General features: G+C 42.0%; 1 protein-coding gene and 1 long non-coding RNA gene across 3 annotated transcripts; one reads left to right on the top strand and one right to left on the bottom strand.

Annotated features, from left to right (window-relative positions):
* Nucleotides 1-814: 814 nt before the first annotated feature.
* Nucleotides 815-6,561, top strand: LOC128809962 (uncharacterized). Its single transcript, XR_008437877.1, has 2 exons — nucleotides 815-957; nucleotides 2,439-6,561. It is a non-coding gene; the product is annotated as an uncharacterized LOC128809962 (long non-coding RNA).
* Nucleotides 6,562-11,252: 4,691 nt separating this feature from the next.
* EAF2 (ELL associated factor 2) lies at nucleotides 11,253-24,300 on the bottom strand. 2 transcript variants are annotated; one of them, XM_053983068.1, is made up of 6 exons: nucleotides 24,130-24,300; nucleotides 21,707-21,801; nucleotides 20,893-21,029; nucleotides 19,976-20,121; nucleotides 16,482-16,748; nucleotides 11,253-12,091 (listed from the first exon to the last, which is right to left on the bottom strand). In XM_053983068.1, exons 1-6 carry the CDS (start codon nucleotides 24,230-24,232, stop codon nucleotides 12,045-12,047), a joined length of 795 nt encoding a protein of 264 aa, XP_053839043.1. In that variant the 5' UTR covers nucleotides 24,233-24,300; the 3' UTR covers nucleotides 11,253-12,044. The 2 variants fall into 2 exon arrangements, with proteins under 2 accessions (XP_053839043.1, XP_053839044.1); XM_053983069.1 differs by lacking the exon at nucleotides 24,130-24,300 and adding an exon at nucleotides 23,656-23,805.
* Nucleotides 24,301-24,405: the final 105 nt, after the last annotated feature.

Raw genomic sequence — 24,405 nt, 5'->3', positions numbered from 1 at the left:
AAAGTTATCCCTTGCATTGCAACTCTGCTTAACCACAAAACACCCTAGAGAGGAAGAGATTTATTTCTACAGTTTCCTGTTTTTCAACAGAAGCACCACCACAGGGGTTCCTGCCAGGAATAGTCACCAGCAGAAATGCTCTCTGGTGCCTAAAAGCACCAGATACAACAACTGCATTGTGCAAGATGTCATCCCCTCACCTAGTGAGAGTCAGGCATCGGAGCAGAGGGCTTGCAGTGCGGGAAGATGGCAGAAGGGTGGGATGGGAAGTGCTAGTCCCTTCCAAAGGCACAGAAGCAATGGCTCCATTATATTCATTATGCATTCCCACAGTAGCATATCCAAAGCTTATGCTTAGGCAAGACTTTCATCATCAGTGTATATTAGCCAAGAAATGCAATTCATTTGTGTAAGTCTCCTATTTCTCACTGGTTATTTAGCTGCCTCGCTCATTGAAGACCCATGCAGAGTAGCAGTTATCAGAGCAAGGATGTACTGATGAGATTTCTTTTTGATCCATCAGATAACAACCATGAAAACCTCTTGAGGCTAACCCTGAGTAAACCGAATGAACAAGGATGCAGTGCCCCATGCCTCTTCCTAACTCCTACAGCTCTGTGAAATCTCAGCATGAGATTAGCCTCCTTGAGAGGCACTGATTTCGGGAGGCTCTTAAGTGCAAATAAGATCTCTACTGAATACCTCCACAGACTCTGTGGGCATGACTGCATAGACAGGTGCAGGTCCCACCAGTCCCAAGCCCTGACCTGCCAGGCGCAAGCCCAATCCTGCCTGGAAACAGGAGCAGGGGGAGCGCAGCACTGCCGGACTCCCGCTCGGGACAGAGCCCGGCTACTTACCCGGCCCTCAGCACGCGTGTCTGACGGGGCAGCACATCCCTCCACCTTCGCCCAGGAAAAGCGCCCTTTCCGTGGCTTCCCGACACCAGTGAGATTGGTACATTTTCTTGCCTGTGTTCTCATCGTTAGCATTCTGCTGAGCAGAACAAGCCCCGGGACTCCCGAGGCCACGAGGCCTGCATGGCAGACGCTGCCCCGTGCGAGGCCCTCCCACGCCAGAGCCGGCAGTCGGCCCTCAGCGCTTTGCCTAGCTGGCAAAGCAACCTGGGACCACGCTGGGCTCTCTGCCCCGAGCCGTGCGGGTTGAGAAACACCAGTCTGGAAGGGACAAAAGCCCACATTACCAAGTGAGGAAGGGGAAGGGAGCACAGATACAAAACACAGAACAAATACACAGATACAAAGCACAGAACAACACTGAGGGGGTTTCTGAGTGCCCGCTTCTCCTCCCAGCTCCTGGCAGGCCAGCGGGACTCGCAGGCTGAGGGAATCTATCTGGTTGGTCTCCGACCACCGACTGCCTTTGGGTGTGCCCTCGCAGCCGCGGTGCAGGTGTTTCCCAGCCCGGCTGTGGCCCCTCAGCCGTGCCCAGGAGGTGGCGCCGGCCCCTCGGCCATGGCCGCCCTGCCGCCTGCACCTGCGGGGCACGGAGCTACGGCACACGGGGAAATCCGCCTTGCCCCCGGCCTGTCCCCGGCCTCCGGGGGACGGGAACGTCCAGAGCAGGGCTCCCCTGTCACGGGAACAGGGGGCTTGGGAACGGGAGTGAATGGGTTCACCCGGCAGGGAAACATCAGGTTGTGTCAGCCTGCAGCGGGCAGGGTTGACCAGCGGCCTGAGGAGAGCCGGACGTTTGCTGCTGAAGTTTTGGAGCACCAGCAGGGAGCAGCCCAGGGCCCCCGCGGGTGCCAGGACCTGCGGCCAGGAGGGTGTTTATCTTTGCTCTGGGCCGGGCTCTCTGCACTTTCCCTGCCGCTCTCATCAGTCGTCACTACCTTTAGCTCTTTAAATGGCTGCTGAGCCATTGCAAAACAGCTTCATTGCCAACCTGGTGCTCTCAGGCTGTGTCAGGAGTTCTGTGAGGGTGACTGTGAGATGAGGTGCTTGCAGCAGATCTTGGGAATTGCAGGAATTATTTTCCTCTTACAAGCAACAAAAATGCAGAGTAAAATCATAGAACCATTAAGGCTGGGAAGGACTTCTAAGGTCACTAAGTCCAGCTGTTAACCCAGCCCCACTGAATCATGTCCCAAAATGCCACATCCACATGCCTTTTGAACATTTCCAGGGATGGCGATTTCACCACTTTCCTGGGCAGCCTGTTCTAATGCCTGGCCACCCTTTCAGTGAAGAAATTGTCCCCAGTATCCAACCTAAACCTCCCCTGTCACAACATAAGGCCATTTCCTCTCATCCTGTCACTTCTTACTTGAGAGAAGAAACCAACCCCCACCTGGTTACAACATCCCTTCAGGTTGTTTGCAGAGAGCAAGAAGGTCCCCTGGGAGCTTCTTTCTCTCCAGGCTAAAGTTAGGGGGTTTTACGTGTCTGTTTCTTTAGAATATGTTTTTCTTTCAGGGCTTCTGTTGGAAAAGCAGTCCTTGGGACTCATGGCAATCTCTGGTGGAACTGAGGAAGGAAGTAGTTCCCTTCAGGATTTACTGTCATCTCGCCCATATGTAGACATACATGTCTAAATCAACAGCAAGGTCTAATTTCTCAGCAGTGGCAAACAATATCACAAGATGAACTGAAACATCAAGAGTGCTTTTAAAAAGGAAGTTGGAGATCCCAAACATGGCATTCTTCAAATACAACAAAACTTTGGGCAACTCCTGAGTCTGGCACCTGGCCCTGAATACCAAGGCTTGTTATCCCCACTGGAGGAGAAAGGCAGGGGAAGGTCCTTGAGTAGGAATTGGGGAGAAGCAGAGTAGCAAAGCTTACGGTCATGGCTCAGTGTGACCTGGCAGGCAGTCGAGCCCACTGCAGATGGACACATGCAGCTGCCATCTGAGTGTTTGTACAGCTGTTTCCAGAGTTCCCCCGGGGAAAACATGTTCCAAAAACCTCCACTCTTATTTGTCTTTCTTTTTTCTGTCACTGCTAGCAGTCCTCTTCTAGGTGCCCAGTCTCAGTGTCTTGGATAGAGGATCTGGTGGCACCCAGGAAGTCATTAAGAAATCCATTAGTAAAAGGTCTTGCTCTGGACTGCTCCATGGACTAACTGTGGGAAGCCCTGTGAGCTCTCTGAGTTCTAATCAATAACAATACCGGCTCTCATGGGGCTGCTTCCCATCCCAAGCCCCAGAGGTTCTGTCACTCTCAGTCTGAGGCTGTGGAAGAATGATCTGCCTTCCTCAGCAAGCTGTGGCTGCACAAAAAGAAAAGCATGAAGCATGTAAAAATAACAGATTTGAGAAAAAAAAAAAAAAATTGAGAAAATTGTGGGAAGAGGCCCCAAACCAAATAGCTTCATATTTCTTTGCAGACCACAAGTCCAGAGAGTCAAACTATTCCCAAACACAGTACCAACTCTTGTCTTGCACACAAATGCCACAAACTGCTCCCCCAGTGCCATGTGCTGAAACACCAGTTTTAAGGGAAGTTATATATGCATGTCACCAGTATTTGACTATAGCTCTTTGGGAAAAGACAAGCTCCTGGAAATTTCTGTATCTGGAGGAACTGAAGCTTAAGCAAAGGTTTGCCCAGAGAGGGTACAAATCAAAGTTGGGGGTCAGTCTGGTCACATAGTTGAACTATTCAGCATGCCAAGTTTAGGCTTTTGGAAACCTACAAGCACATGAAATACAAAAATGTTTACCAATTGGGGTGTCCTCTAATTGCAACTAAAAAAAAAAAAAAAAATAGAAAATCTGAGGAGTAGCTCTAGCTCAACCCATGTCCAGGCACCAAAAACCTCCAGGAGAAGGGGGGCTCCCAGAGCCTTTATTCTCTTCCCACTGACAATCCAGCTGTGCTAGTGCATAGGGATGAATGGTACTGCTGGCCATCAGTAGAAGAGTGAAGTGCAGAAAGACCAAACCACACCAGTCATTCAAAATAAGCTAAGAACAGGGACTGCGGACATCATTGTTCATTTATTGAATCCTCCTGGAAATTAATTTTCCATGCCCTGAAGAAAGCCACTTGGATATTTGTAAATTCAAGTTGTCATTTTAATCGGATGGAAGTAAGTTAGAATTTTACAAATAATTTAAATAATGGTCAGAATTTAAAATCTATGTTCCTACTCAAGGGCATTTAAAGCCATTGTAAATGAAAAATGAAATTTATCAACCATTTGTCCCTTGCACTGAACAAGTGGCCTTCACTGAACAACTGCTGTGTAAGAGTTGTCTTTATCTTGCTGAAGCTGAGACCAGAACCTACAGCACCAAATGCTCTTTCTTCAGAGTGCATCTCAGCACACACACACGCACACAAAGGAGAGTTAACAGCAGGCCTTGCTGACACAGGAGTTTATCTTAACACAGCTAATGCATTACCAGCTAATTCCTGGAAATTCAAAGCAGCCAGGTCTGAGACCCTGCTCACACGTGTTGCTTGTGATAAGAAGCCGCACTTTTGTATTTCTGCATCTGTTTGTTAGCGTCACTGAACAGGTAAGCTGCTTTACTGCTAAAGGTGCCCTGACCGTCTCGTTTCCTTCCAGCCCCATGTCAGCCTGCTACTCCAAGGAGTTATTTTGGCACTGCTGGTTGCTAATAAACAGCCATCACACTCTAGGGAGGCTGCACCATAGTTGGGGATACATAAATTTTACGCTGTCCATAGAGGGCCTCACAATTAAATACTTAATTGTATCATACCCTGAAAGCCCAGATAAAGTAATTTGAAAAAGCAGTGCTCTAACTTCCAGTTGTTTTGTTGTTTAAGAGCTTAGAAATGTTAAAAGCAGGAACAAGGTTCTAGTCAGACAAATGTCTGCAAATTGCCAGAGATAGGCAATTAATACTAAACTGTCATTAACCCTGCATACAGCTTTACAAAGCAGAGTATAAAGTAATCTGAAATTGTGTCCTTGCCAGTTTCATTGGGACTTGCCTTTTCAATACGAAGACACCAATAGTTTGAAACAGCTCCTAATGAGTCATTTTGGGCCACACATAAATTATTTCTGCCTCAAGGGATTTGACTGTCAGATGCAATAGCAACAATGATATATTCGTGGTTTGCTTTATGTCATTGATTTTGTGATGTCTCTGTCTAAATCCAGACAGATCCAGACCTGGGATATCATTTTGGCAGGGTGGCTCACGATCAGAGTTAAGATGTTTCTGCACCTTTCAACGCCACCTTGAGCTTTAACACAGCCAGATCCATTTCCTTCAGGACAAATTGGGAGCAATACTTGCCTATTGCTGAGGTTGGTTAGTCAGCACAGCCTCACCTAATCCTACTCACCCACTCTTTGTTTGTGACTCAAACATTTACACTTCATGATTTTTCTTTCCTCATGGACAGTAGTGCTGGAGGCTGAGAGACCATGCTGCTGGGTGGGTTATGTCCTGACAGGACTGTGAGCTTGGATGTGTGACTAACTCAGACCCAGAGGGAAAAAGGCTACCAGGTGTGGTTTCCAAGGCTTGTCTCCCTTCTAAGATGGTCTTTATGCTTCGAAACTGGCACCTTTTTAGGAAGGCTGGGCCTCATTCCTTTGTCAGAAGAGACACAGTAATGATGTAAAATACTCTTGCATCAACTCAAACAATACAGAATAGCTACATGAAGAGTAGAGTGAGAGACTTGTGGCATAAATACTCTCTTGCCATGAGAAGGGAGGAGGGAAGCTCATGCTAGCATGGTAGAAAAGAGACTTGTGAGGCCAAGTGTCCTGATTTCACTGGAACTGGGCTTGTGGCAGTTTGGGAGCACTGTAGTAGCACAACAAGCTGATTGGGTGTTAAATTGTGTGTCTCTGTCACCTGAGCAGAGTCCAGCAGTGAGGATCCCTGCTGTTGAGCCACTTCACTGCCCAGAACAGTCACCTTACTTATTGTGGGATGACCAAATTATTTCCCTCCCTGATGAGCACCCTGCCAGTATTCCTGCGAACTGGAAAACTGTGAGAAGTGCCAAGGCAAGCAAGCTTGAAATTACAGTTTTCATTTAGCTGGGAAAACAAATTTACTGTCTGTACAGCCCATCCTTCTTGTCAAAGAAGCACAAGGTGAAGAAAACACAGCTGTGAGGCAGCCCCTCGCAGCTGAACATCTCTATCAGGCAGGAGGTCTTTGTATGGTGTGAGCTGCTGATAAGACCCAGGAGACTCACAGCTACCACACAGCAGGGAGCAGTTTGTAGCCTCAGCACTTCCAACCAGCTGCTTGGGTGTTGCTCTCAAAGTCCCAGAAAACATCAGATCAATCCATCATTGCTTTCACACACATCCCATGGACAGTGCCTGTTTGTCAGCCTCCCATCACAGAGCTTCTCCCACTGAACAGCAGCTGAAGTTACCTGGCAGAAGTCATTCTCCTGTATGGCACAGATAATCTCACATGTATTTTTGTTTGGTTTAGGGAGATTTGTGCAGCATGAGCATGTACTTTTTCCACAGGGTGGTGATTTGGATCAAAGGCTCTGATGTAACATGGTAGATTCCTTGGCTCACTCAGCTCTGCTCTACAGAATTATAAATATAGGCAACACATTATTAAAAATTTAACAAGTTTCTCTCTTGGGGCCCTCAGTTATTCACCTGTGAGTAGCTGTTGTTTCATCACCAGGAGGGAGTCAAATGAAAAGTACAAAGGCAGGGATGAGTTCTAATCTTTTAGTAGTCAGTTTGTTTGACAAATTAATGGGGATAAAAAGTCCCCACTAAGCTCAGTACACTCCGTCCAGGTGGTAGTTTCTAAAATGTAGTCATTGTGGAAAGAACTTCTTAAATAGTTTAACGGTCTTGCATCCTCAGTTAAACATAGCCACAGCCACTGATCATCACTGTCCTTGACAAATGCCATGTTGGTGAAGGCTACTTGGAAAAGTCTGGCTTGTAAAGGGGGATAGAGCACAAATAAGGGAGTAACACAAGTGTAGCTGAAATCTGCATGGAGTTTTCCCCACCTGCATTCAGGTCACATTTGGCAAACATTTTTGATGACCAGCATTTCTAACAAAAAACAGTTATAAAATGTTAGCTAAATGTCAATTCTCACACATTGGGGGAAAAAAAAAAAAAAAAAGAAACCAGAAAAAAGCCCAAAAGCCCAGGTCATCATGCCGCATGGGAGTGGAAGTTATCCCACACTGTGGTGGGAGAGGATCATAAGGCACACAAACATTTCTAGCAGAATCGCTGAAGGACAGATAATTCCAAAATAGTTTGTTGTGCCCTCATTGCAGCAAACTGGCACAAACATGTTTTTATTTGAAGGGGAAATCTCAATCAGACACTGGCCTTTAAAATAGCCTTAGCTTTTAGGAACACTTCAGAGTGGTAGATTTTTTAATACTGCTATAAACACTTGGATCAAAACTCTGGTAAAAGCCTAAATCTTTTGATAATTTGCCAATGTGCAGAGAGTCAGGTGTAAAAAAAGGTAATTGGATAAGGGATGAGTTGGTATTTTCATGCTGCAACCTGCTCCCACGTCTCTCTGGGAGCTGTATATCAGGATGTCCGTGAGTAGTTATTCCAAATCTGTAGCAGTGAAAAGGCACAAGGAAAAAGAGGGGTCTGCAGAGTTTATTGGAAATTCAGCACATCTTAGAAAAGGTAAATTCAGTTAGGAGAGCTCAAGTTTAATTCTGCTGGTTGCTAAAAGGAAGCCATTGTGCAACTCTTCTGCAAGAACACTGAAACTGGTAGAACAAGATACGCAGCATGTGGAAGTGAAACTAAAGATATTAAAGAAGAGTTTAGGTTGCTGTTGGGTCTTCTTTAATTAACTTTTTAGGACACTCCACTTTTCTTTAAACTTAAACAGCATGAAAAAGGCCTCATCTCTTAGACGGAGCAAGTAATCCTCTGTCATGTGTAAGCACTTACGAGAACAAGCCAAGCTGCTCAGCGCATGGGAGATGAGAGATGGAGAACAGGTTCTGTAATAAGGGCCCCTGTTCAAAGCGAGTCAAGAGAGGTCTCAGCAGCTAACTCACCAGGTATGTGTTGTACATCAACAAAGCCTTCTCTGTTGAATGAAAGGCTCCTTCATCTTTGCCTCTAACCTCCATTCCTTCCTGACCACAGCAGAGGGATTTGCTTTTGAGAGAAGGAAAATCTGAGAACATACTCATTTCTTCTATGGATTCAGAAAACCACAGAAACAACTAGAGCCCAAGCCTTTGCTGTTCCTAGCAGATGTGGCACTGGTTTTACACAAACCCTGTATGAAGTTGGGATTTCTGTTTGGAGCTGAGTAGTTCTCCATGCCAACACAAGCCTTACCTCTGAGTCTGCCCTTCAGGAGCTTGTCTCCATCATAAGAATCTGCTAGAGGGGAAATAAACCCCATAATAACAGATGCTTTAGGGACTTCCATTACTTCAGCCCACTCCTATGCATATATCTGGTAAGCAAGGAGCTGCTGCCTTGGGATTGCTACTGCTAACCAGTTAACAGCCAGGAAAAGCAGCTACTCTAGTTTCATTGAACTAGGCAGAGTAATAGCTGAGACACAGAAGTTTTTCTATTCCCCTTCAGATGTGGATGACTACTTATATCATATTTGAGGTCTAAACTGTGAAAGACATTATCATTTCTCACTTTTTTCCTCCTCATTTCAGCACGTCTTCGCCTTCTTATTGCATTTCCCCTACATTGATCAAAGCAGCAGGAATATATATTTTAACAATATTCAAAACTCTTTTTCCTCATTCTTCTTTTTACGTGTCCTCAAAAAGCTGGTCTGAAACCCATATGTATCAAGACTGTCCTTAGCACCTTATGTGGTTGGCTGAATGACCTCAAAAAGTGGTGAGAGAAGGAATTCACATGTACTGCAAGCATTCAGCCTAGCAACTATCATGACCCAAGTTATCTTCTCTTTCTTCCTCTGAGCTTCTTCATTTCTGTCCAGCTTATGCATCCTCATCTCTTCTGTTTAAGGAGGATTCAACCATCTGCTTGGCTGGGCTCAGAAACCATCCTGTAGAAATTCTAAAGAAAAGTGTTGGCCAGAAATTATGATTTTTGTGGCTCAACATCTTGATTACCAAATCAAACTATTATCTGAGATGATCTGTTCATATTTGGTTCCCCATAAATCAATCAAGAAAAAACAAACAAATAATTCTTCTTAAAAATACTGTGGTTCTGTTGTTAAGGTGATGCAGTCTGTTAGCACAGAGTAACTTGGTAAAGTCCTTTAATCTGTTGTAGGAACAGTGGTCATGGAACTTACAGCTGTTACTGATTTTATTACTTTCTAGCTAAATTGATATCACGTGAATAAAACTGGTTTTAAGGGAGAAGAATAGAATTTTCAAATCAGGGTTGGTCCAAAAAAAAGAAAATAGCCTGAAAAAATCTCAATGCAATTCCCTCCTCACTTGTGCCATTTGGGAACAACCTGCACTAGGAGATATGGAGGCTCAGCACTGCTTGGGGCACACGGCCCCAGCCTTAGGGGAGGAAATGCCCCCTGCAAGTCATAAATGAGACCCTTGCCAAGTCTTCTGCATGAGAAGAGGCTGCACAAGCTCCTTAGCTCACCTGCTGATGTTTGACAGGTACATGGATAAGGGAGGAGCCAATCACATATATTTGGGCTGGAAACAGCATGCAGAGCTTTATTCTTTAATGCATTTACATGTTATCTCCAAGAACTGTTGGAGAATTTTATCTCCTGTTGTGTTACTTAAAGGGAAGCTTTCCTGCATTATCACAATTGGGCATTTGACAAAATGCCTGACAGGCCACTAACCACTCTGTACTACCATAAAAGCTTCAATAACATTCTTCCCTTCCTAGAAAGCTTTCAACCGAAAGATCAAATCCTAAAGATAGCACAGGCTTAGTTACAGTCCTGAGGCCCAGGAACCTGGAAATCTGCTTTACTCCCTGAGCTATATTTAAGCACCTGTATACATGTGTGCACACTTATATACAGACTGCACTCAATAGTTTGTCACTGAAGGAGTGATTATAATCCATGAATACATGTGCTCTGCATGGTATAGATTGTGGCCTGGTCAGTGCTTCTACACATCTGCTCACTCTGTACACCCTGAATGCCCTGTTATTCAGGAAAAAACAGCAGCATTCTAGTTGGAACCAGAATTTAGCATCATCCTAATGGAAGACTTTGATGCACATGAACCACTGGGGACAGAGGGAAGGCAAAGAGAAGACATTTCAGCTCAGGACACTGCATTATCATAGACCCCTTTATTTAGCACACAGGGTTGCTCCTTAGTGCTAAGGTGCAACATCTCAGCTCCTCACACTGCCCTAGCTGACTTTATCAACAGTACATGCCAAGAGCCAGGTACTCTGCTGCAGTTCCCACACCAACAGCTAGGGTCTACGAGACCTCAACCCTCTTTCCTTCAAGAGTTTCCAATGTCTTAGAGGGGTTATTACATACATCCTTCCTCAAGGTTGTGCATTAGCCCTTTTGTAACACCTGCTCACCCATGGCTATTAATTTGAGTTTTTTCCTTTGAGTACAAACACAGGAACATTTTGCTTCTTATAATACCAGCTTTAGGAAGCCAGAAGATTAATGAGCTGTGACTTGGTGCAGAGCATGAGGTCTGGAAACATTGGAAAGCAACATTTCCCATATTTCATTTCATTTCCCATATTTCACTGGGCTGATCAGAGCAGAGTTCAGAGAATAAGCTTTTCTAGTACCATCTATTGTATACATTTACTGAGTGTGCAGTTTTTTCCATGTCTGCGCATTCAGGCTGACATATGGGATTCAGTCCTCACAGTTTAGATACAGAGCTGTGATCCAACCACTGCAATCCAGCAAAGGAGACTTCTGTGCAAGACTGAACAAACTTATCATGTCAGAACTCACCCTACCGACATTTCTTACAAAACTCTTAAGTGGTAAATTACAGGATGAAATTTGGAGTTTGATCCTCAGTTCTTCAGATCTTGAAGTACAATTTCAAATGTGGAAAAAGTAAGACCTTTTCTTGTCTAATATAGTATTACTTCCCACTGGCATTGGATGTAATCTGTAATAAACATTCTGTTGCATCACCATAAACTTTTGGCAAGCTCTTACAAAGGGTCACCTCAGTGTAACAAAAGCAACAAACATTTCAGTCTTGTAGACAGGATGGAGAGTCCTTATTAGCTATTATTTCACTGCTTTATTTTTTTGCCTGACCCCTTCACTGGCATGACTACTTTAGGTAGAAAATTGAATTCTTAACCAATAAAAACAGATTCTGATGCATGAAAATGATAAACATTTGCTTTATTAAATTACTTTTATACTTCTACAAAGAAATTTTCTGATTTCCGTTACAGAATTAAATGAAGGAAATTCATTGCTGTCTCTGCAGTTACCTAAATTTAGATACAAAAAGGTTGTAAAAAGACTGCCCTATTCAAGTTACATAAAACAGGCAGAGAACAGACAAGGTCCCTTAGGAATCTTGAGGCTCAGAAATATATAAAGTCCCATTATATAATGAAATTAAGAATTCAGCAATGTGTTGAACAATTGTAAATTGTAACTGCACTAGTGGACCACATTATTCAGCAGTTTCCTTAAAGGTATGAACCGTGAACTGAACTAAAAGTGTAGCTGACACAGCAGACCTCGTTTAGCTGTTCTCCCGTTCTTGCCCTCCAAGTCAAAGTTGTGAGATCAGCATTTAAATGATAGGAAGGAAACTTGCCTCCATAAATATCAGAAATTTCTCCATTCCATAGCTATTTATATAAAGTAACTAGCTGTTACGAATCAGTTTCAAGTAAAACAGGTGGCTGAGGCAAAAATAATCAAAATCAGATCATACACAATTTTACTGTAAATACAGTAATTTGAAAGATAAACACATAACCATAGCACTGACAGGATATCAATGCTGCTGTATTATAGACATGATGTGTCAGTAGAAAATTAGGATGTCTATTATCAAAATTGAGGACATTCATTCCAGTCTCTGGTAATCTAATCTTAGTGCAAAACAGATGCTAAGACATATTTAGCAAAAAAGGTGATACATGTAAGGCCAAAAAGTTGTTCAATCATCACTATCGCTTCCAGATTCACTCAGCTGCAAGTCATTTCCTAGAAGAGAAAGAGTCAACATATTAGTCATTTTCAAGGAAATAATTTTCTTCTTTCATGATACTCCCTTTCCAATTAAGGCTTACAAAAGCTAATAGCAAACAGGTAAGGGGGGCTGGACCAGATGATCTTTCAAGTCTCTCTTAACCCAAACTATTTTATGGTAAAAGAATAAGTAGGCACTTACAGTGACAGAACCTTAGAGAAATCACTTTTCTACAATTTTAAAATCTTGGCAAGGAAGCCATTAGCCTATTTGCACAAGGGCATTTATTTAACATCACCAGATCACAAAAGACAACACCTAGCTATCTCTGCCACCCACATTTTCATGCTTCACAAGTGGAAAAACTGCTGGTGAGTGCAGTTTTATGAAAAACAAGTTGTTGGGATTTTTTGAAAACACATCTGAATGCTATTCAGCTGTGCTTGAAAACAAAGTGGTGTCTCAATCAAGAAGAGCAGCTCTTTGACATACCACTTAAAGATGTATCAGTGACCTACTATTTCAAACTGGTTTTGGAACAAGTGAGCAAACAAAACATCAAAAGAATTTTTACAAAGCACTTTAATTTGGTGGCTCTCTCTATATATTTCAAAATGAGGAAGCAAAAAGGCTATCCTGTGGTTGCTGTGGATGTCCATAAGCTCAGGGGCTGTGAGGAAGGGAATCTTCCCAGGATGACAGATAACTAACAAAAAATACAGCAGCATGCTCTACACAATCTACATCACATCTAACAACTTCCCACACGTTTTTAGGAGTCTGTTCCAACTGGTATGCTTTTACCCACACCTCCCTTGCCAAACAACCATTACAAAAGAAAAAAAAAATCTCAGGCTGTGCAGAAATGGCCTAAAACAAAAAAGAAATCACTGAAACTGAGAAAACTGAGTCAACACACTATTTTCACATGAAAACCCCAGAAGACTCAGATTGGATCTTTTATTCTCAGGCACATCATTTCTGCCAGAACACTGGAGTCTTTAACATGGCTGCATTCAGCCTTCCTTTGTTTTCCACTGTATCATCAATAAAGCTTAGAAAGTGGTACACACTTCTCTGCAAAAACAAAAACACTTTATATAAGAATAGTGAAGATGGTTGTTTCCAAAAATGTTTAAAGTATTACTGGAGACATTTTTTTTTCTTTCCAATCCTCTATATAAAGAAAAAAATACAGCCATATTATTTTAAGATAAATTTTAAAAGCACTTTAGAAAGAACAAAATCAAGTTATTTGTCAATAATTATTCAGAACAATGTAGTATCCTAAAATATCTTTCAAGACAGAGAATGGTGTTGGTAAATTTAACTCGTGTATTTATCACTCAAAGGAGAATTACAGTGAATTCTTAGAAATCCCAGCCCTGTTATGCACTAGCTACTTTATGGGAGGACAGGGAGTGTGAACAAGAAGATAACCTTCCAAATGGTGTTTCTGCAGCCTTCAAAAGTTATTTCAACATGGTTAATAGAAATTACACAAACCCTGTAACACCAGCCAAAAATACCAGTGCTTGTGAAAACCAGCAGATGGGAAAAGCAAGAACTCCAAGTTCCAGAGTAAAAATTAATATGTTAGGATTTACTTCAGGCTAAACTTTCCGCCTCATTTTTGCAATCCTATCTCCAAAAAACACCTTCAGTGAGAGGGCAAAATAGCACAATCTAGAGCTGGTGGCTTTCAGATGGATTTGGTGCCAAGATAGAAAGCTCATTTAATGAGGACCCTGAAGAAACATCTAGACTATTGTACTTATAATGCAGCAATGAAGTGAGGGAGAACTGATGAATTGTTTTCATGGTGCCAGCTGCTTATTAGCAATATTAATTGGGGAAATAGATTGCACTGCAAATTACATTTCCTATGTTTTTAAATTGATGAATGTAATATATTCAACTGAATGCTTGCTAGTTATAGCAGACAGGGAAACTCATAGGAATGATCACTGTTTCACAAATCTTAGTGGTCACACCAACACCAAACTAATACAAAAGAAAATTATTATTTATCAAAGTAAAACAGCTATGTTTGTACCAGCACTAAACATCAAAAGAATTGAAGTTGTGCTGAATACTGAGTACCTAACACAAGGCCACAGAATAGCCCATCTATGCTGGGTTTTCTTTGGAAAGTTACTTTGTTTAATATAACCCTTGTTTAAACAAAAAGTAGACAGAAAGCAACATATGATCAAATATTCATGAAGAACAGATTCATTAGTGCCACCATTTACAGACTTTGTTATAAGGCAAATTGTGAGCCTGTATAATCAGCTTTCAAGGTAGAAAGGGGAAGAAGCAGTGTTTTGGGAGTGAGGGGCAGTCTTGAGCCCCAGATTCCTGAAGAGGTAGATATGTATCTCACAGAAGTATTTAGTTACCATGCTCTAGACACCACCTCCTCCATTTTTCAAGTTCTCAGCTGTATAATTTCTACATGCAACATAAAAATCTCAGCTGTATAATTTCTCATGCAACATAAAAACTCTGCTGTCTAAGCTTCCCCCAACCTTCTCCCTGCACCCAGAAAGTCAAAGAAAAACTTCACTAATTACCCGGTATGGCCCTGATTCTACAGAGGTGCACAAAACTAGTCACAGACATAAGCACACACCTCAAAGCAAGATTAGACAAGCAAGCAGCTTGTGCTGACATTTGTTGATTCAGTATTTTATTTTTGCAAAACCTTATTTGAGAAGGAAGAAATGACTGTACAAAATCTGACTGAGAACTCTTGCCATTCAAAGAAGAACAATGTGCTATCCGTTTAGTTTCTCCAGGTTTCACTCTCCTGCCAAATTCCCTCAGCAACAGAGCTAGAGAAGAGCAATCTTGGAAGTAGCTGGTTTGATCTTTAACTAGTGGAGGTGTCATGTAAATGTTAACTGCACTGGAAGTTGGGGATGGAGTTGTTTTAAGCAGTAACATATCTGTAACTATAATAGAACTAAATGGCAATAATCTCAAGAGTTGGGCAAGCTCAGAGGCCTAAGGTTACAGGCAGAGGTTCTACTGGTCAACCTCTCAAGCAACATCAAGCCACCAACTTCCCCTGAAACAGTCATGATGTTGTCATGGTTTAAGCAGCATTTTCTCCCTATACTGGAACTGGTAGACTTGGACACCTGTACTTGTATTTCTCACTAGAAGCTTTGCCACCTGAGATTCTGTCACTAGGGATAAAGCTTAATCAAATTTTCATAACAGTTTTATTTAAAGTGTGGAGAATGGGAAATTGCGTTTGTCAGTAAGGGCTGAAATAAGTGGCACTCTAATGTTACACAAATGGTAAACATGAAGACATTGTTCTCTGCAGTGACAGTAAAATGAAAGCAGCATTTAGTTCTCTGCACACAAAGTTACAGGACTTTTCACTCTGATCTTATCTGTTAATGCAGTACATAATTAAATATCAATGCAGGTTATTTAAGTATTTAAATACTAGCTAAAAAAAGAGAAAAGAAAAAGAACGTTCATGTTATCCACTGAGAGCTGAAATAAAAGTAGATCTGCCAGAGTCTAAAATTTCAGTATAACAAGTTTACATATAAATGATAAACGATGATGATCTTAGGCTGCAAACCAGGGTTGATGGAAATCTCTTCAAACAAGATCTGGCAGCTAAGCAGCTAATTAAAAATGCAACCATTTTGGAAGAGTTATCATAGCTGAATACTCACTTCTGTGTCTGAGCTACTCCTGTTATTTAGGCAGTGAACTTAAGTTTCTCTACCTAGTGGCATTTTATTATATGTGAGTTTTCCAAATTTTCCTTTTTTTTGAATGCATTGAGCATTCAATTCCAGGCTGTGCAGCAACCCCTCTTGAACATCACAGCTACTGTTCAAATTACATTTTTAGTTGCCTGAATGTGTGGAATAAGATAATACCACGTGAAAGCAAATCACCTCCTTCCTTATATGCAAGGGACATTTTTGCCATGTTGGCCAGTGGAACACTGCCATGAATAATTGTAACTGACACAGCTAAGAATACACCATCTTTTCTGTAGCTCAGAGTATTGCAACCAAAGTATCCTTCCCATAGTTCTATCCAAGAAATGATAAGCCTATGTTTAGGGAGTGCCCTGTTAATTCAAGTATTTTCAATACAAAATTACTGTTCTCCAGTCCCAATGTATAGAACTGGGAGGAAGCCAGAACAGCTTAGGAAATATTTTCAACTGCTTCAGCTTTAATTTAATATCTCTGTGAACCATGAACCTTCTAGCCCGAATTCAGCCTGCTGCTGAACAATCAAACCCTAGCATCACTTCCCACAGTTTTAATTATAACAGAAACATACTTAAAAACAATATGGTTTCCTTTCAGAATCTTGATGTCTGGAATTGTGCACTAAGAAAAGAACAGCCTTTGTACTTACGTAGTGTATTCATCATATGACCACTGCTCTCTTGGGATCTGTTATGACTGGCATCTTTGTCAGGAACAGCCTGTTGTGGTATGGCAGACACAGTAGGCTGAGGCTGCAAATACGGCATCGACATAGGAAGAGAGGGCTTCATTTCCTCATCTTCAGAATCACTAGAACTATTTTCACTACTTGATGAAGAGGACGAAGAACTTTTAGAGTCAGATGAACTGTCAGAGCTACTCAGCTGGTCCATGATACTGGCTTCTGCTTTTAGCTCTGCAAACAATATGATTTGTTTCTCAGTTTATATTCATCATAATTGAAATATAAGGACGAGGGAAAAAAGGAAAAAAAAAATAAACACACATCAGGCACACACTACAGCAACTTTAAAAAACCCCAGACCAAACCCACCAAAGCTCTCCAGAAGAAAGAAGAGGGCACAAGTGAGTATCCAACCTGTCATGTGGTTTTCTATTCTCATAGCTTGAGCACTTTCTCCCTTTCAAGCCAAGTGTTAGAACAAGGGTAACTGTGAACACAAATCCTTAACCCCACATTCCATGGGGTAATGTATCCCACATAGCCTTTAATTTCTGCAACTAGCAGAAAATGTTCTGTGTTTTCCTTAGCACCCCAAATATGGCTTCAACTGACTAAAAACTGCAGTTACAATCCACAGGTCAGTAACTGCAAGATGTCTGCAGCTGCACCCAAAATGCCTGCCACCATTACAATCAATACACTTGTTTGGACCATGTGACATTTTGCCCAAAATCAACTTAAGCATGACGAATGTCCAAAAGAGCAACCCAAAGTTTATATTAGGAAGACTTCTCCAAATCCTTGTTTCATTATAGATTTGGAGGTGCAAATAATGCTGCACAGTATGCATTCCTGACATAAGTTCAACATACAGAGGAAGTTAATCTTTGCAGAACAGTACACATAATAATTGTGCAAAACACGAGTGCTGAGAGAAGTCCGAAACAGACCTCTGAATCATGGTGGAGGGAGGACTTGAGGAGTTATACAGGGTGCAGAAGTTCATCACTATGTAAGATTGTAACTACCTAGACATTTTTAAGATGGTCTTAGGTCTAAGGTCTTACAAGCTCTTAGAATACTTCAGGAACAGCTTTGATATAGCAGACACAAAGCAAGAGGGAGAGTAGCTCATCTCTCTTCAAATTTACCCAGTACAGAACAGGTTGAAGGTGAAAGTCACCAAGATGCAAGACAGTGCAAAGCTTAAGAGAGGAAGGGAGAAGGAATAAAAAGATTAACCTTCAACGCAAACTTCCATGAAACAGGCTCTAAGTTATCAAAGGCCAGTCTAAAGGAAAGGCCATCTTTATCAAAGGCCAGTCTGAAAAATGGCACCTGAAAGAGTGCAGCTATGGCTACAGGGACAAATTAACCCAATGCTAGGAAAGAAAAGAAAGAACAATGAAAGACTGAACTATTCAAATATAAGGAAAAATGAAGGGGAGGAGAAAGAAAATAAGAATTGGAAGCATATAAGCATCCTTCTTTTACTAAGGACATGTATAAGAGAGCACATCTGGAGCTGTAAGACACCTACTGAAAGGCACCACTCAAGTCCTAAGCATTCAATTCCACTCCCTCCTAAGCAATGTCTAATATAAGAAAAAATTTAAGTGAATGGCCAATACTAAAAGCTGAGAAATAAGATCTCTGCCTTGAATTTTTATGTAATTTAATCAGACATAATTTAAATTAAGTCATTTTAACCAGTGAAGGAAGAGCAGTACATATACTAGAGGATAATGGCAGGATGAGCTTCCTCTCCAGCCCAGAAAACAAAGTTAGTAACAAGTTCCAGGTAGTGTACTTAAGCAGGAATAGTCAGTTACACAACCATGGGATGAAGAATGATTAAGCAGGCAACACTTTTGAAGAGTCTGAGAGTTACAGTGGATCCCTACACTGTTCTGCCACTCCATGTTGTGCGGAAATGACTTGATACTGCTTGGTCTTGTGATACTATAGACGTGATACTATTTGTTCTTTGTGTATAAAGATGAATAGAGCCTGTAAGGAAGCCTTCTTGCTGACGTCAGCACTGCCAAAACTTCAGTAGCCGTGTTTAGGGATTATACTTTAGAAAGTTTTTGGACTCATGGCAAGAAAGCTAAAGGAAATTGACAACAAATCAGGGATTTAGAAAGGAAACTTCTAACGAAAGATTGAACCAACTGGTTTCATTTTGCATAAAGAATGGGAAAGACAGAGCAGTTTGAGTCTGTGAAGGACTGCTCAAAAGCAGCACAGTAATCTGCTCTGTACTTGCATGATAAATAGGTTTGCTGTCAGACTTTCTATATGGGAGAACCCAAACAGTAAGGACAGCAAAGCCCTGGAATGGCTTGCCAGCAAGTACAAGGATCTGTCACTGGAAGGTTCTAAGAACAGGTTAAAAGTTACATCAGAAATCTGACTTTAGGACAGAAAGATGGACTAGATGACTTGATAATCTCTACCATCCTTTTAAAATTTTCAGCATTTTAAATAGTACTCAAAATTGGACTGGCACTACACAAGAGTTTGGTATATTGGCAGTCACTTTAGAGACTTTTAGTGTTTGGTTCCACCACTCCCCCCAAAAGAACAGACCATGTATAAAAAGCATAATTTTATTTCATGTGCTCAAGTTTTCCTTCTTCTTTGCAACATTAGATGAATTCTAGGACTTTTCTGCAATATAGATTGCTGGTCAGAGCTTAAGACCAAAATGGAAACAAAAACCATCTTCATAATGATACCTCTAAAAAAAAATCTGTTTAAAGGAATTCAGAACAACTTAGGAAGCAGATGTCAGTTCCAGTCAATGAAACTGCCACCTGTCAGCATTTCTGTAGCAAGTAATTACCACCTGCCATCTTCCTTGTCCTCCCAAAGGAAATAAGGCCTCCTATTAAGTGAAATATGAGTGTCACACCAAACCAGAGTCTCTCAAGGAAACAGTACATAGCACTGCTCAAGGGTTGATTTATGCAAGTTTTCAGCTGTCTTTTTCATTAGAACCTCATCTTCCACAAGGCTCTATCTGCTAATTTAAAGTGTATGTTGAGTTGTAAAGTATTGTAACATATTTGCTGCGTGCACAGAAAGAAAAAGGAGCAATATCAAAATGGAAGTGACTTAGTTCCAATACCACAATACAACCAAGCATATACTTGATTAAAGTAGCTGTGGAAGACAGAGTCAAGGAGACAGCAGCAGAACCCTTGGCATTATTAAGCCTAATGGTTCAGCTGTTTTTTTTTTTTTTTTTACTGTAATAAGCTACAAATACTGCTTGTTTACCCACTTGAGTCAGAGTGGTCATCTCCATATCTGTGTAAAGTTGCTTACACAATCAGCTTCTAGTGTGAAACTCAAATAAAACAAAACAAAAACCTACACATGCAAAAACCTCTTAAAAATGAATTGCTTGTTAACAGCAAAATTTCTGAAACTTATGTGCCAGTGGAGCTTACCCCGTTCAATATCATCCATAGGAGAAGATGGAAACGTTTTCTCTTTTGATGGAGAGTTTTTAACGTTGTTTGGAACCTTTGTTGCATTTCGCATTTGCTGCTGTTGCTGCTCAATGCGAGACTGGACTTTACTACTTCCTTCAGCTCTGTGTGTAAAAGGAAAAGATTTTAAATTACTAGAAGGCAAGAGGCAAGGAAAAAGGCAAGAACACTGAGGATATGGAACCATGGAATTATTTCTCATGCCTTTCTAAATAGCATCATTTGATTCTTAGGCAAATTATTATACTGGTAAGTTGTTATACTAATACACATAATATATTAATATTATAATGTTAATATTGTATATATATATATGTGTGTGTTAAAATGATTTTTATACAGTGCTAATAACTTCATAAGACTTTGTCAATTGATTTGTTTTTATACCTTGCTACCCAGGATCACTTAATAAAAATTCTGCTGGAAGTTACTTATGTGGACTTAGCAGCAGAAAAAAATATTTAAAAACTTGGTATGAAAAAACCAAGCTATTACAATTACTGAGACCTGTCACAAAATTTTCTTTAATTTCCTCATTTACAAACCAGAAGACTGTAGGCAAGCTACTAGCCAAACAGATCTTTTTTTCCTCCCTCTAAACACACCAGAAAATAGTTACTATTTCTTTCAATAATATAACATGTTTTGGTTAAGAAAAAAATACATTTCAATTTCTTCTGCAGTCACGACTCAAAAGATGTGAAGTCAGTTTGCTGAGAAAGCAGGCTTTTCACTCCTTTGAGCAAGGCTAGGTAATTTCTAAAATTACGTTTTCTTAAAAATAGTGATATGTAGTTATGCATCTCAATTTAGACTCATTAATATTGATTTTCAAAATGAGTAAAGCACAGTTGTTTCTCCTGTAAATCACCCACCTGGTTTTTTTCACAGTGATGTTGCTACTAAGTTTCTCTAGGCGACATTCTCCAGTATCATGGTTGATAATTAAGATACATTCTTTTAGATAAGGCTTCTTTGAGCCCTTGAACACAGTCACTGGTGGAGTTGAACCCTATTAAATCAGAAGTCCAGTAAGTGTTACTCCTGTAGTTGTTTTTCTTAGAAACAGCAATCCTTCAGTGCTGACAAGTTCATTACAAGTGATCATTTCTAGCCATTAAAAATGTTATTGGTTAATTCAAATTAGATTCACAGTAGCCATGTCCAAAAGCAGCTGGTGTTTGACTGGAATGGGATTCTACTCGCTTAGCTTAGTGTGAAACTGATTAAATGCTTATTTCCCAGTATTTCCTTATTTCTCTCTAGGATTCCTCTCATCAAAATGGGTTTCAGTTCCCATATCAGCACAGCAGTAAAGCATGGCAGGTAGTAAATTTTCCCTTTCCAGTCTTTCCTGCTTTAGAACTGCACTAGAGCAATAAATACCAAGGGGAAACTTGCACTGCCAACATACACATGAAGCTTTTCTGTGTACGCAACACCTCTGGGTCATCCTACAGCATATTTCCAGTGTAGCAAAGACACTTAAAGTTACAGTGCAGCTGTTTAACCTTTGGGTCTTTTGTAATCTTACATTCTTAGAACGATTGTTTTTCTACTCTAAAAATCGCTCGGGCAGCTCTGAAACAGCACTAAAACTTTATACCCTTCCATAATCAGGATATATACTCAGGACAACAAAATAAATCATTCCTTTAAGCCTACCACTCTTCAGCCACATCAACTCACCTCAATATTTGGTAGCGTTATTGTCACCTGTTCACCTTTGCCAACTTCAAGGTCTCCTTCACAGGACATATCAATAGATGCAGGCTTAAAGTCATCTAAATATAAAAATAAGCTAGATTATTTACAGGCTTTTCAGAAATCTTATAAATGTAGGCACCACTTAATTGCAGTTGGAGGCTATTAAGTAAAAGCCTTTTCTGCTAGTGTATCATCTAGCATTCCCCTGAGCAGATCATTCCATAAGTCAATAGAATTCAAAGTCAAGCTGCTTTTCTCAGGACTCATAATAAGTGTTTAAATCTTTTGGTTAAAATTAGAAAAACACCTTTAGGTTTTAATGGATTAGAAAGCCAGAGAAGCTGTGTTATATTTCAAAAGGTATATTCTCATGTATTTATTTTCAGAAGAATCAATAAATACTTGAAAATGCTGATCCTAAACATGGGAGATGTGGACAAGTGACTGAAAAGGAAAAGAACATCAACATCAACCCTCAATATGCATTTCTCTGTTTCTAACTTTACTGTAACAAGCATGTCAGAACCTGACAAAAACTTGGTGTTTCAGTATAGTTATTTCTGTTAAAAGTGAAATTCCTTCCCAATTTAACATTGATTTACATTTTGGGTTTTTTTTCAGCATCTAATGGACTTGTTAAAATAAGTTTCGAGCAAAAGAAGGTATCAATTTCTGGTCCTTTTCAAAACTCCGAGACATTGCAAATGAGCATGTGTTCAGGCATCAGCACGGCAGCTCTGTCACATACCATTACCCACAAAGTATTATTTCCACCATAAATATATTGGGAAAGGCTACAGCCAAAACTCTGCTTGTGCCGATTTAGGGAGACAGTATAGCACAAGAGGCTCTTCAGGGCCTGTGATAACATATGTGGGGTTGAGCCCGCGGCTCCAGGTAAGGCAGCGCCAGTCTCGCACCCCGGGATGCCGGTGCCCTGCCTCGCACGCCGGAGAAGGCGCGGAGGGGACCCATCGGCCGGCACACGCTCCTCGCCTCGCTGTCTGCCCCATCTCACGCTGCTGGTCACTGACGGCAGCATTCCTACAGCTGGGGAGCTTCCCAGCTCCCTGACTCGGCCTGCAGCCACGGGCCAGGCGGCACAGACCACAGCTGGGAAGCACGGCTCCAGCCAGCACACCAACCGGGCAGGAAAACCAGGCTGCAGGAGCTGGTGGGCAGGGCTGTGCGCGCAGGAGGAGGCTCGCAGCTCAGACACAGGTGACAGCCCCTGCTAACCCTCCTTAGGGCAAACCCCTAAATGTCCTACAGGAATAAGCATACACCTGTTCCAAAGTTTCTCATCAAACCAGAAATATTTACTTTTATATATGGCCACTGGGCTGTTAATAATTGAGAAAATGAAGATATTGATACTTCCAATCTTAACTTCTAACCAACAGCTGTTTTCCCTTTTACTCAACAGTTTAAAAAGTCAGGTGTCAGAGGATATTTCTTCTGTGTGTGCATTTGATAGAACTGATGAACGTACCAGTTTCTATGTCTCATTTGTTGGAAAGGAACAGAGATTTCAAAACAGATTTCAGAATAAATCATCACATTACAAGAGTCAGCAAGAAACTCTTAAGTGTAGGAGGTACCAGACAGGGTTGTTAGTCCTCTTTAAAATTAGGGTAAATTTCAAATTGCAGCATTTGTTTAAGTCCATTTATAGCTTTCCCCCCCCCCCCCCCTCCGCTTCTACAGTTAGAGACAATCTGCCTAAGTGCCGTTCCCTTTGCTCACAGAGAGCACATTACCCATCTTGCACACCGGACACTCTCCAGAGAACATACGTTCTCTGAATCTTGGGGATAGCAGTCTATAAATAACCAGACAACAAGACCAGAAGCTGCAGTCCTAAATTACCAAGGACTATAATCCTGAGAGCATTTGTTTCCTAGCTACCCTCAGAATCTTTGAGCACACACCTCTCTAGATAGTAATTATGTACTCAGGGAGGGCGTACTGGCTCCGTGATTAACACTGCCTGCCTTTAACCTTTGATTGCAGAATTACACGGAACTTCTAAAAACTGAGCGCAAGGAAAGAAGATAGAGCCACAGGTTCAGCTTAGCTCGGTTTCCAGCAGAACCGCAGGGAGACACTATGTAAAAGGCATAAAAAGCGAAGTTAGTGCCCAGCGGAGAGCAAGGGGCAGCTCTAGGATACAATGGCCGTACGTGCTCCCAGCACGGACTGAAACCTGCACTGCTCCCGAAATCCCGGACCAGCACTCCATGGCACTCAGCGCCCAGCTGCGCGCCAGGATCCCGGGACAGAGGCAGCCACCAAGAGTGGCCGCAGCTACCACCACCCCTTCAGGGGACTGCGGGGACCGGGGGCCGCCGAACCCCTCCTCGACCCCCGCAGCCCCCGAGAGCTGCCCCAACCCCAGCACTCACAGCGGACGGTATGGAAGGCGCAGCGCGGCTGCTTCTCGAAGCTCTCCCCCAATTTTAGCACCCGCGCCTTGGGGTCGTAGAGCGACGGGACCGCTCCGTTCATCGCGGCAGCGGCTCACACCATGGCGGGCCCTGGGGCCGCCGCCGCCGCCCGCACCGAGCATCCCTCACGCCGCCCGGGCCGGCGGGACCCGCCCACGCGGGCTCCGATAGGCCGTGACGGGCAGAGCCCCGCCCCCCCGAGCTGGATTGGCCAGCGAGCGCGTCCCCATGTAG

The sequence above is a fragment of the Vidua macroura genome, chromosome 7, assembly GCF_024509145.1.
Source record: "Vidua macroura isolate BioBank_ID:100142 chromosome 7, ASM2450914v1, whole genome shotgun sequence".
NCBI lineage: Eukaryota > Metazoa > Chordata > Aves > Passeriformes > Viduidae > Vidua > Vidua macroura.
Note: the sequence above shows the minus strand (reverse complement) of the source record. Positions and strands in the feature narration are given on the sequence as shown.

Coding starts and splice junctions, on each gene's coding strand:
- EAF2 (XM_053983068.1), bottom strand. CDS start 24,232: ATGAACGGAGCGGTCCCGTCGCTCTACGACCCCAAGGCGCGGGTGCTA. Junction 21,802..24,129: donor CGCCTTCCATACCGTCCGCT/GTGAGTGCTGGG, acceptor TTTTATATTTAG/ATGACTTTAAGCCTGCATCT. Junction 12,092..16,481: donor TCATATGATGAATACACTAC/GTAAGTACAAAG, acceptor TTTCTCTTCTAG/GAAATGACTTGCAGCTGAGT.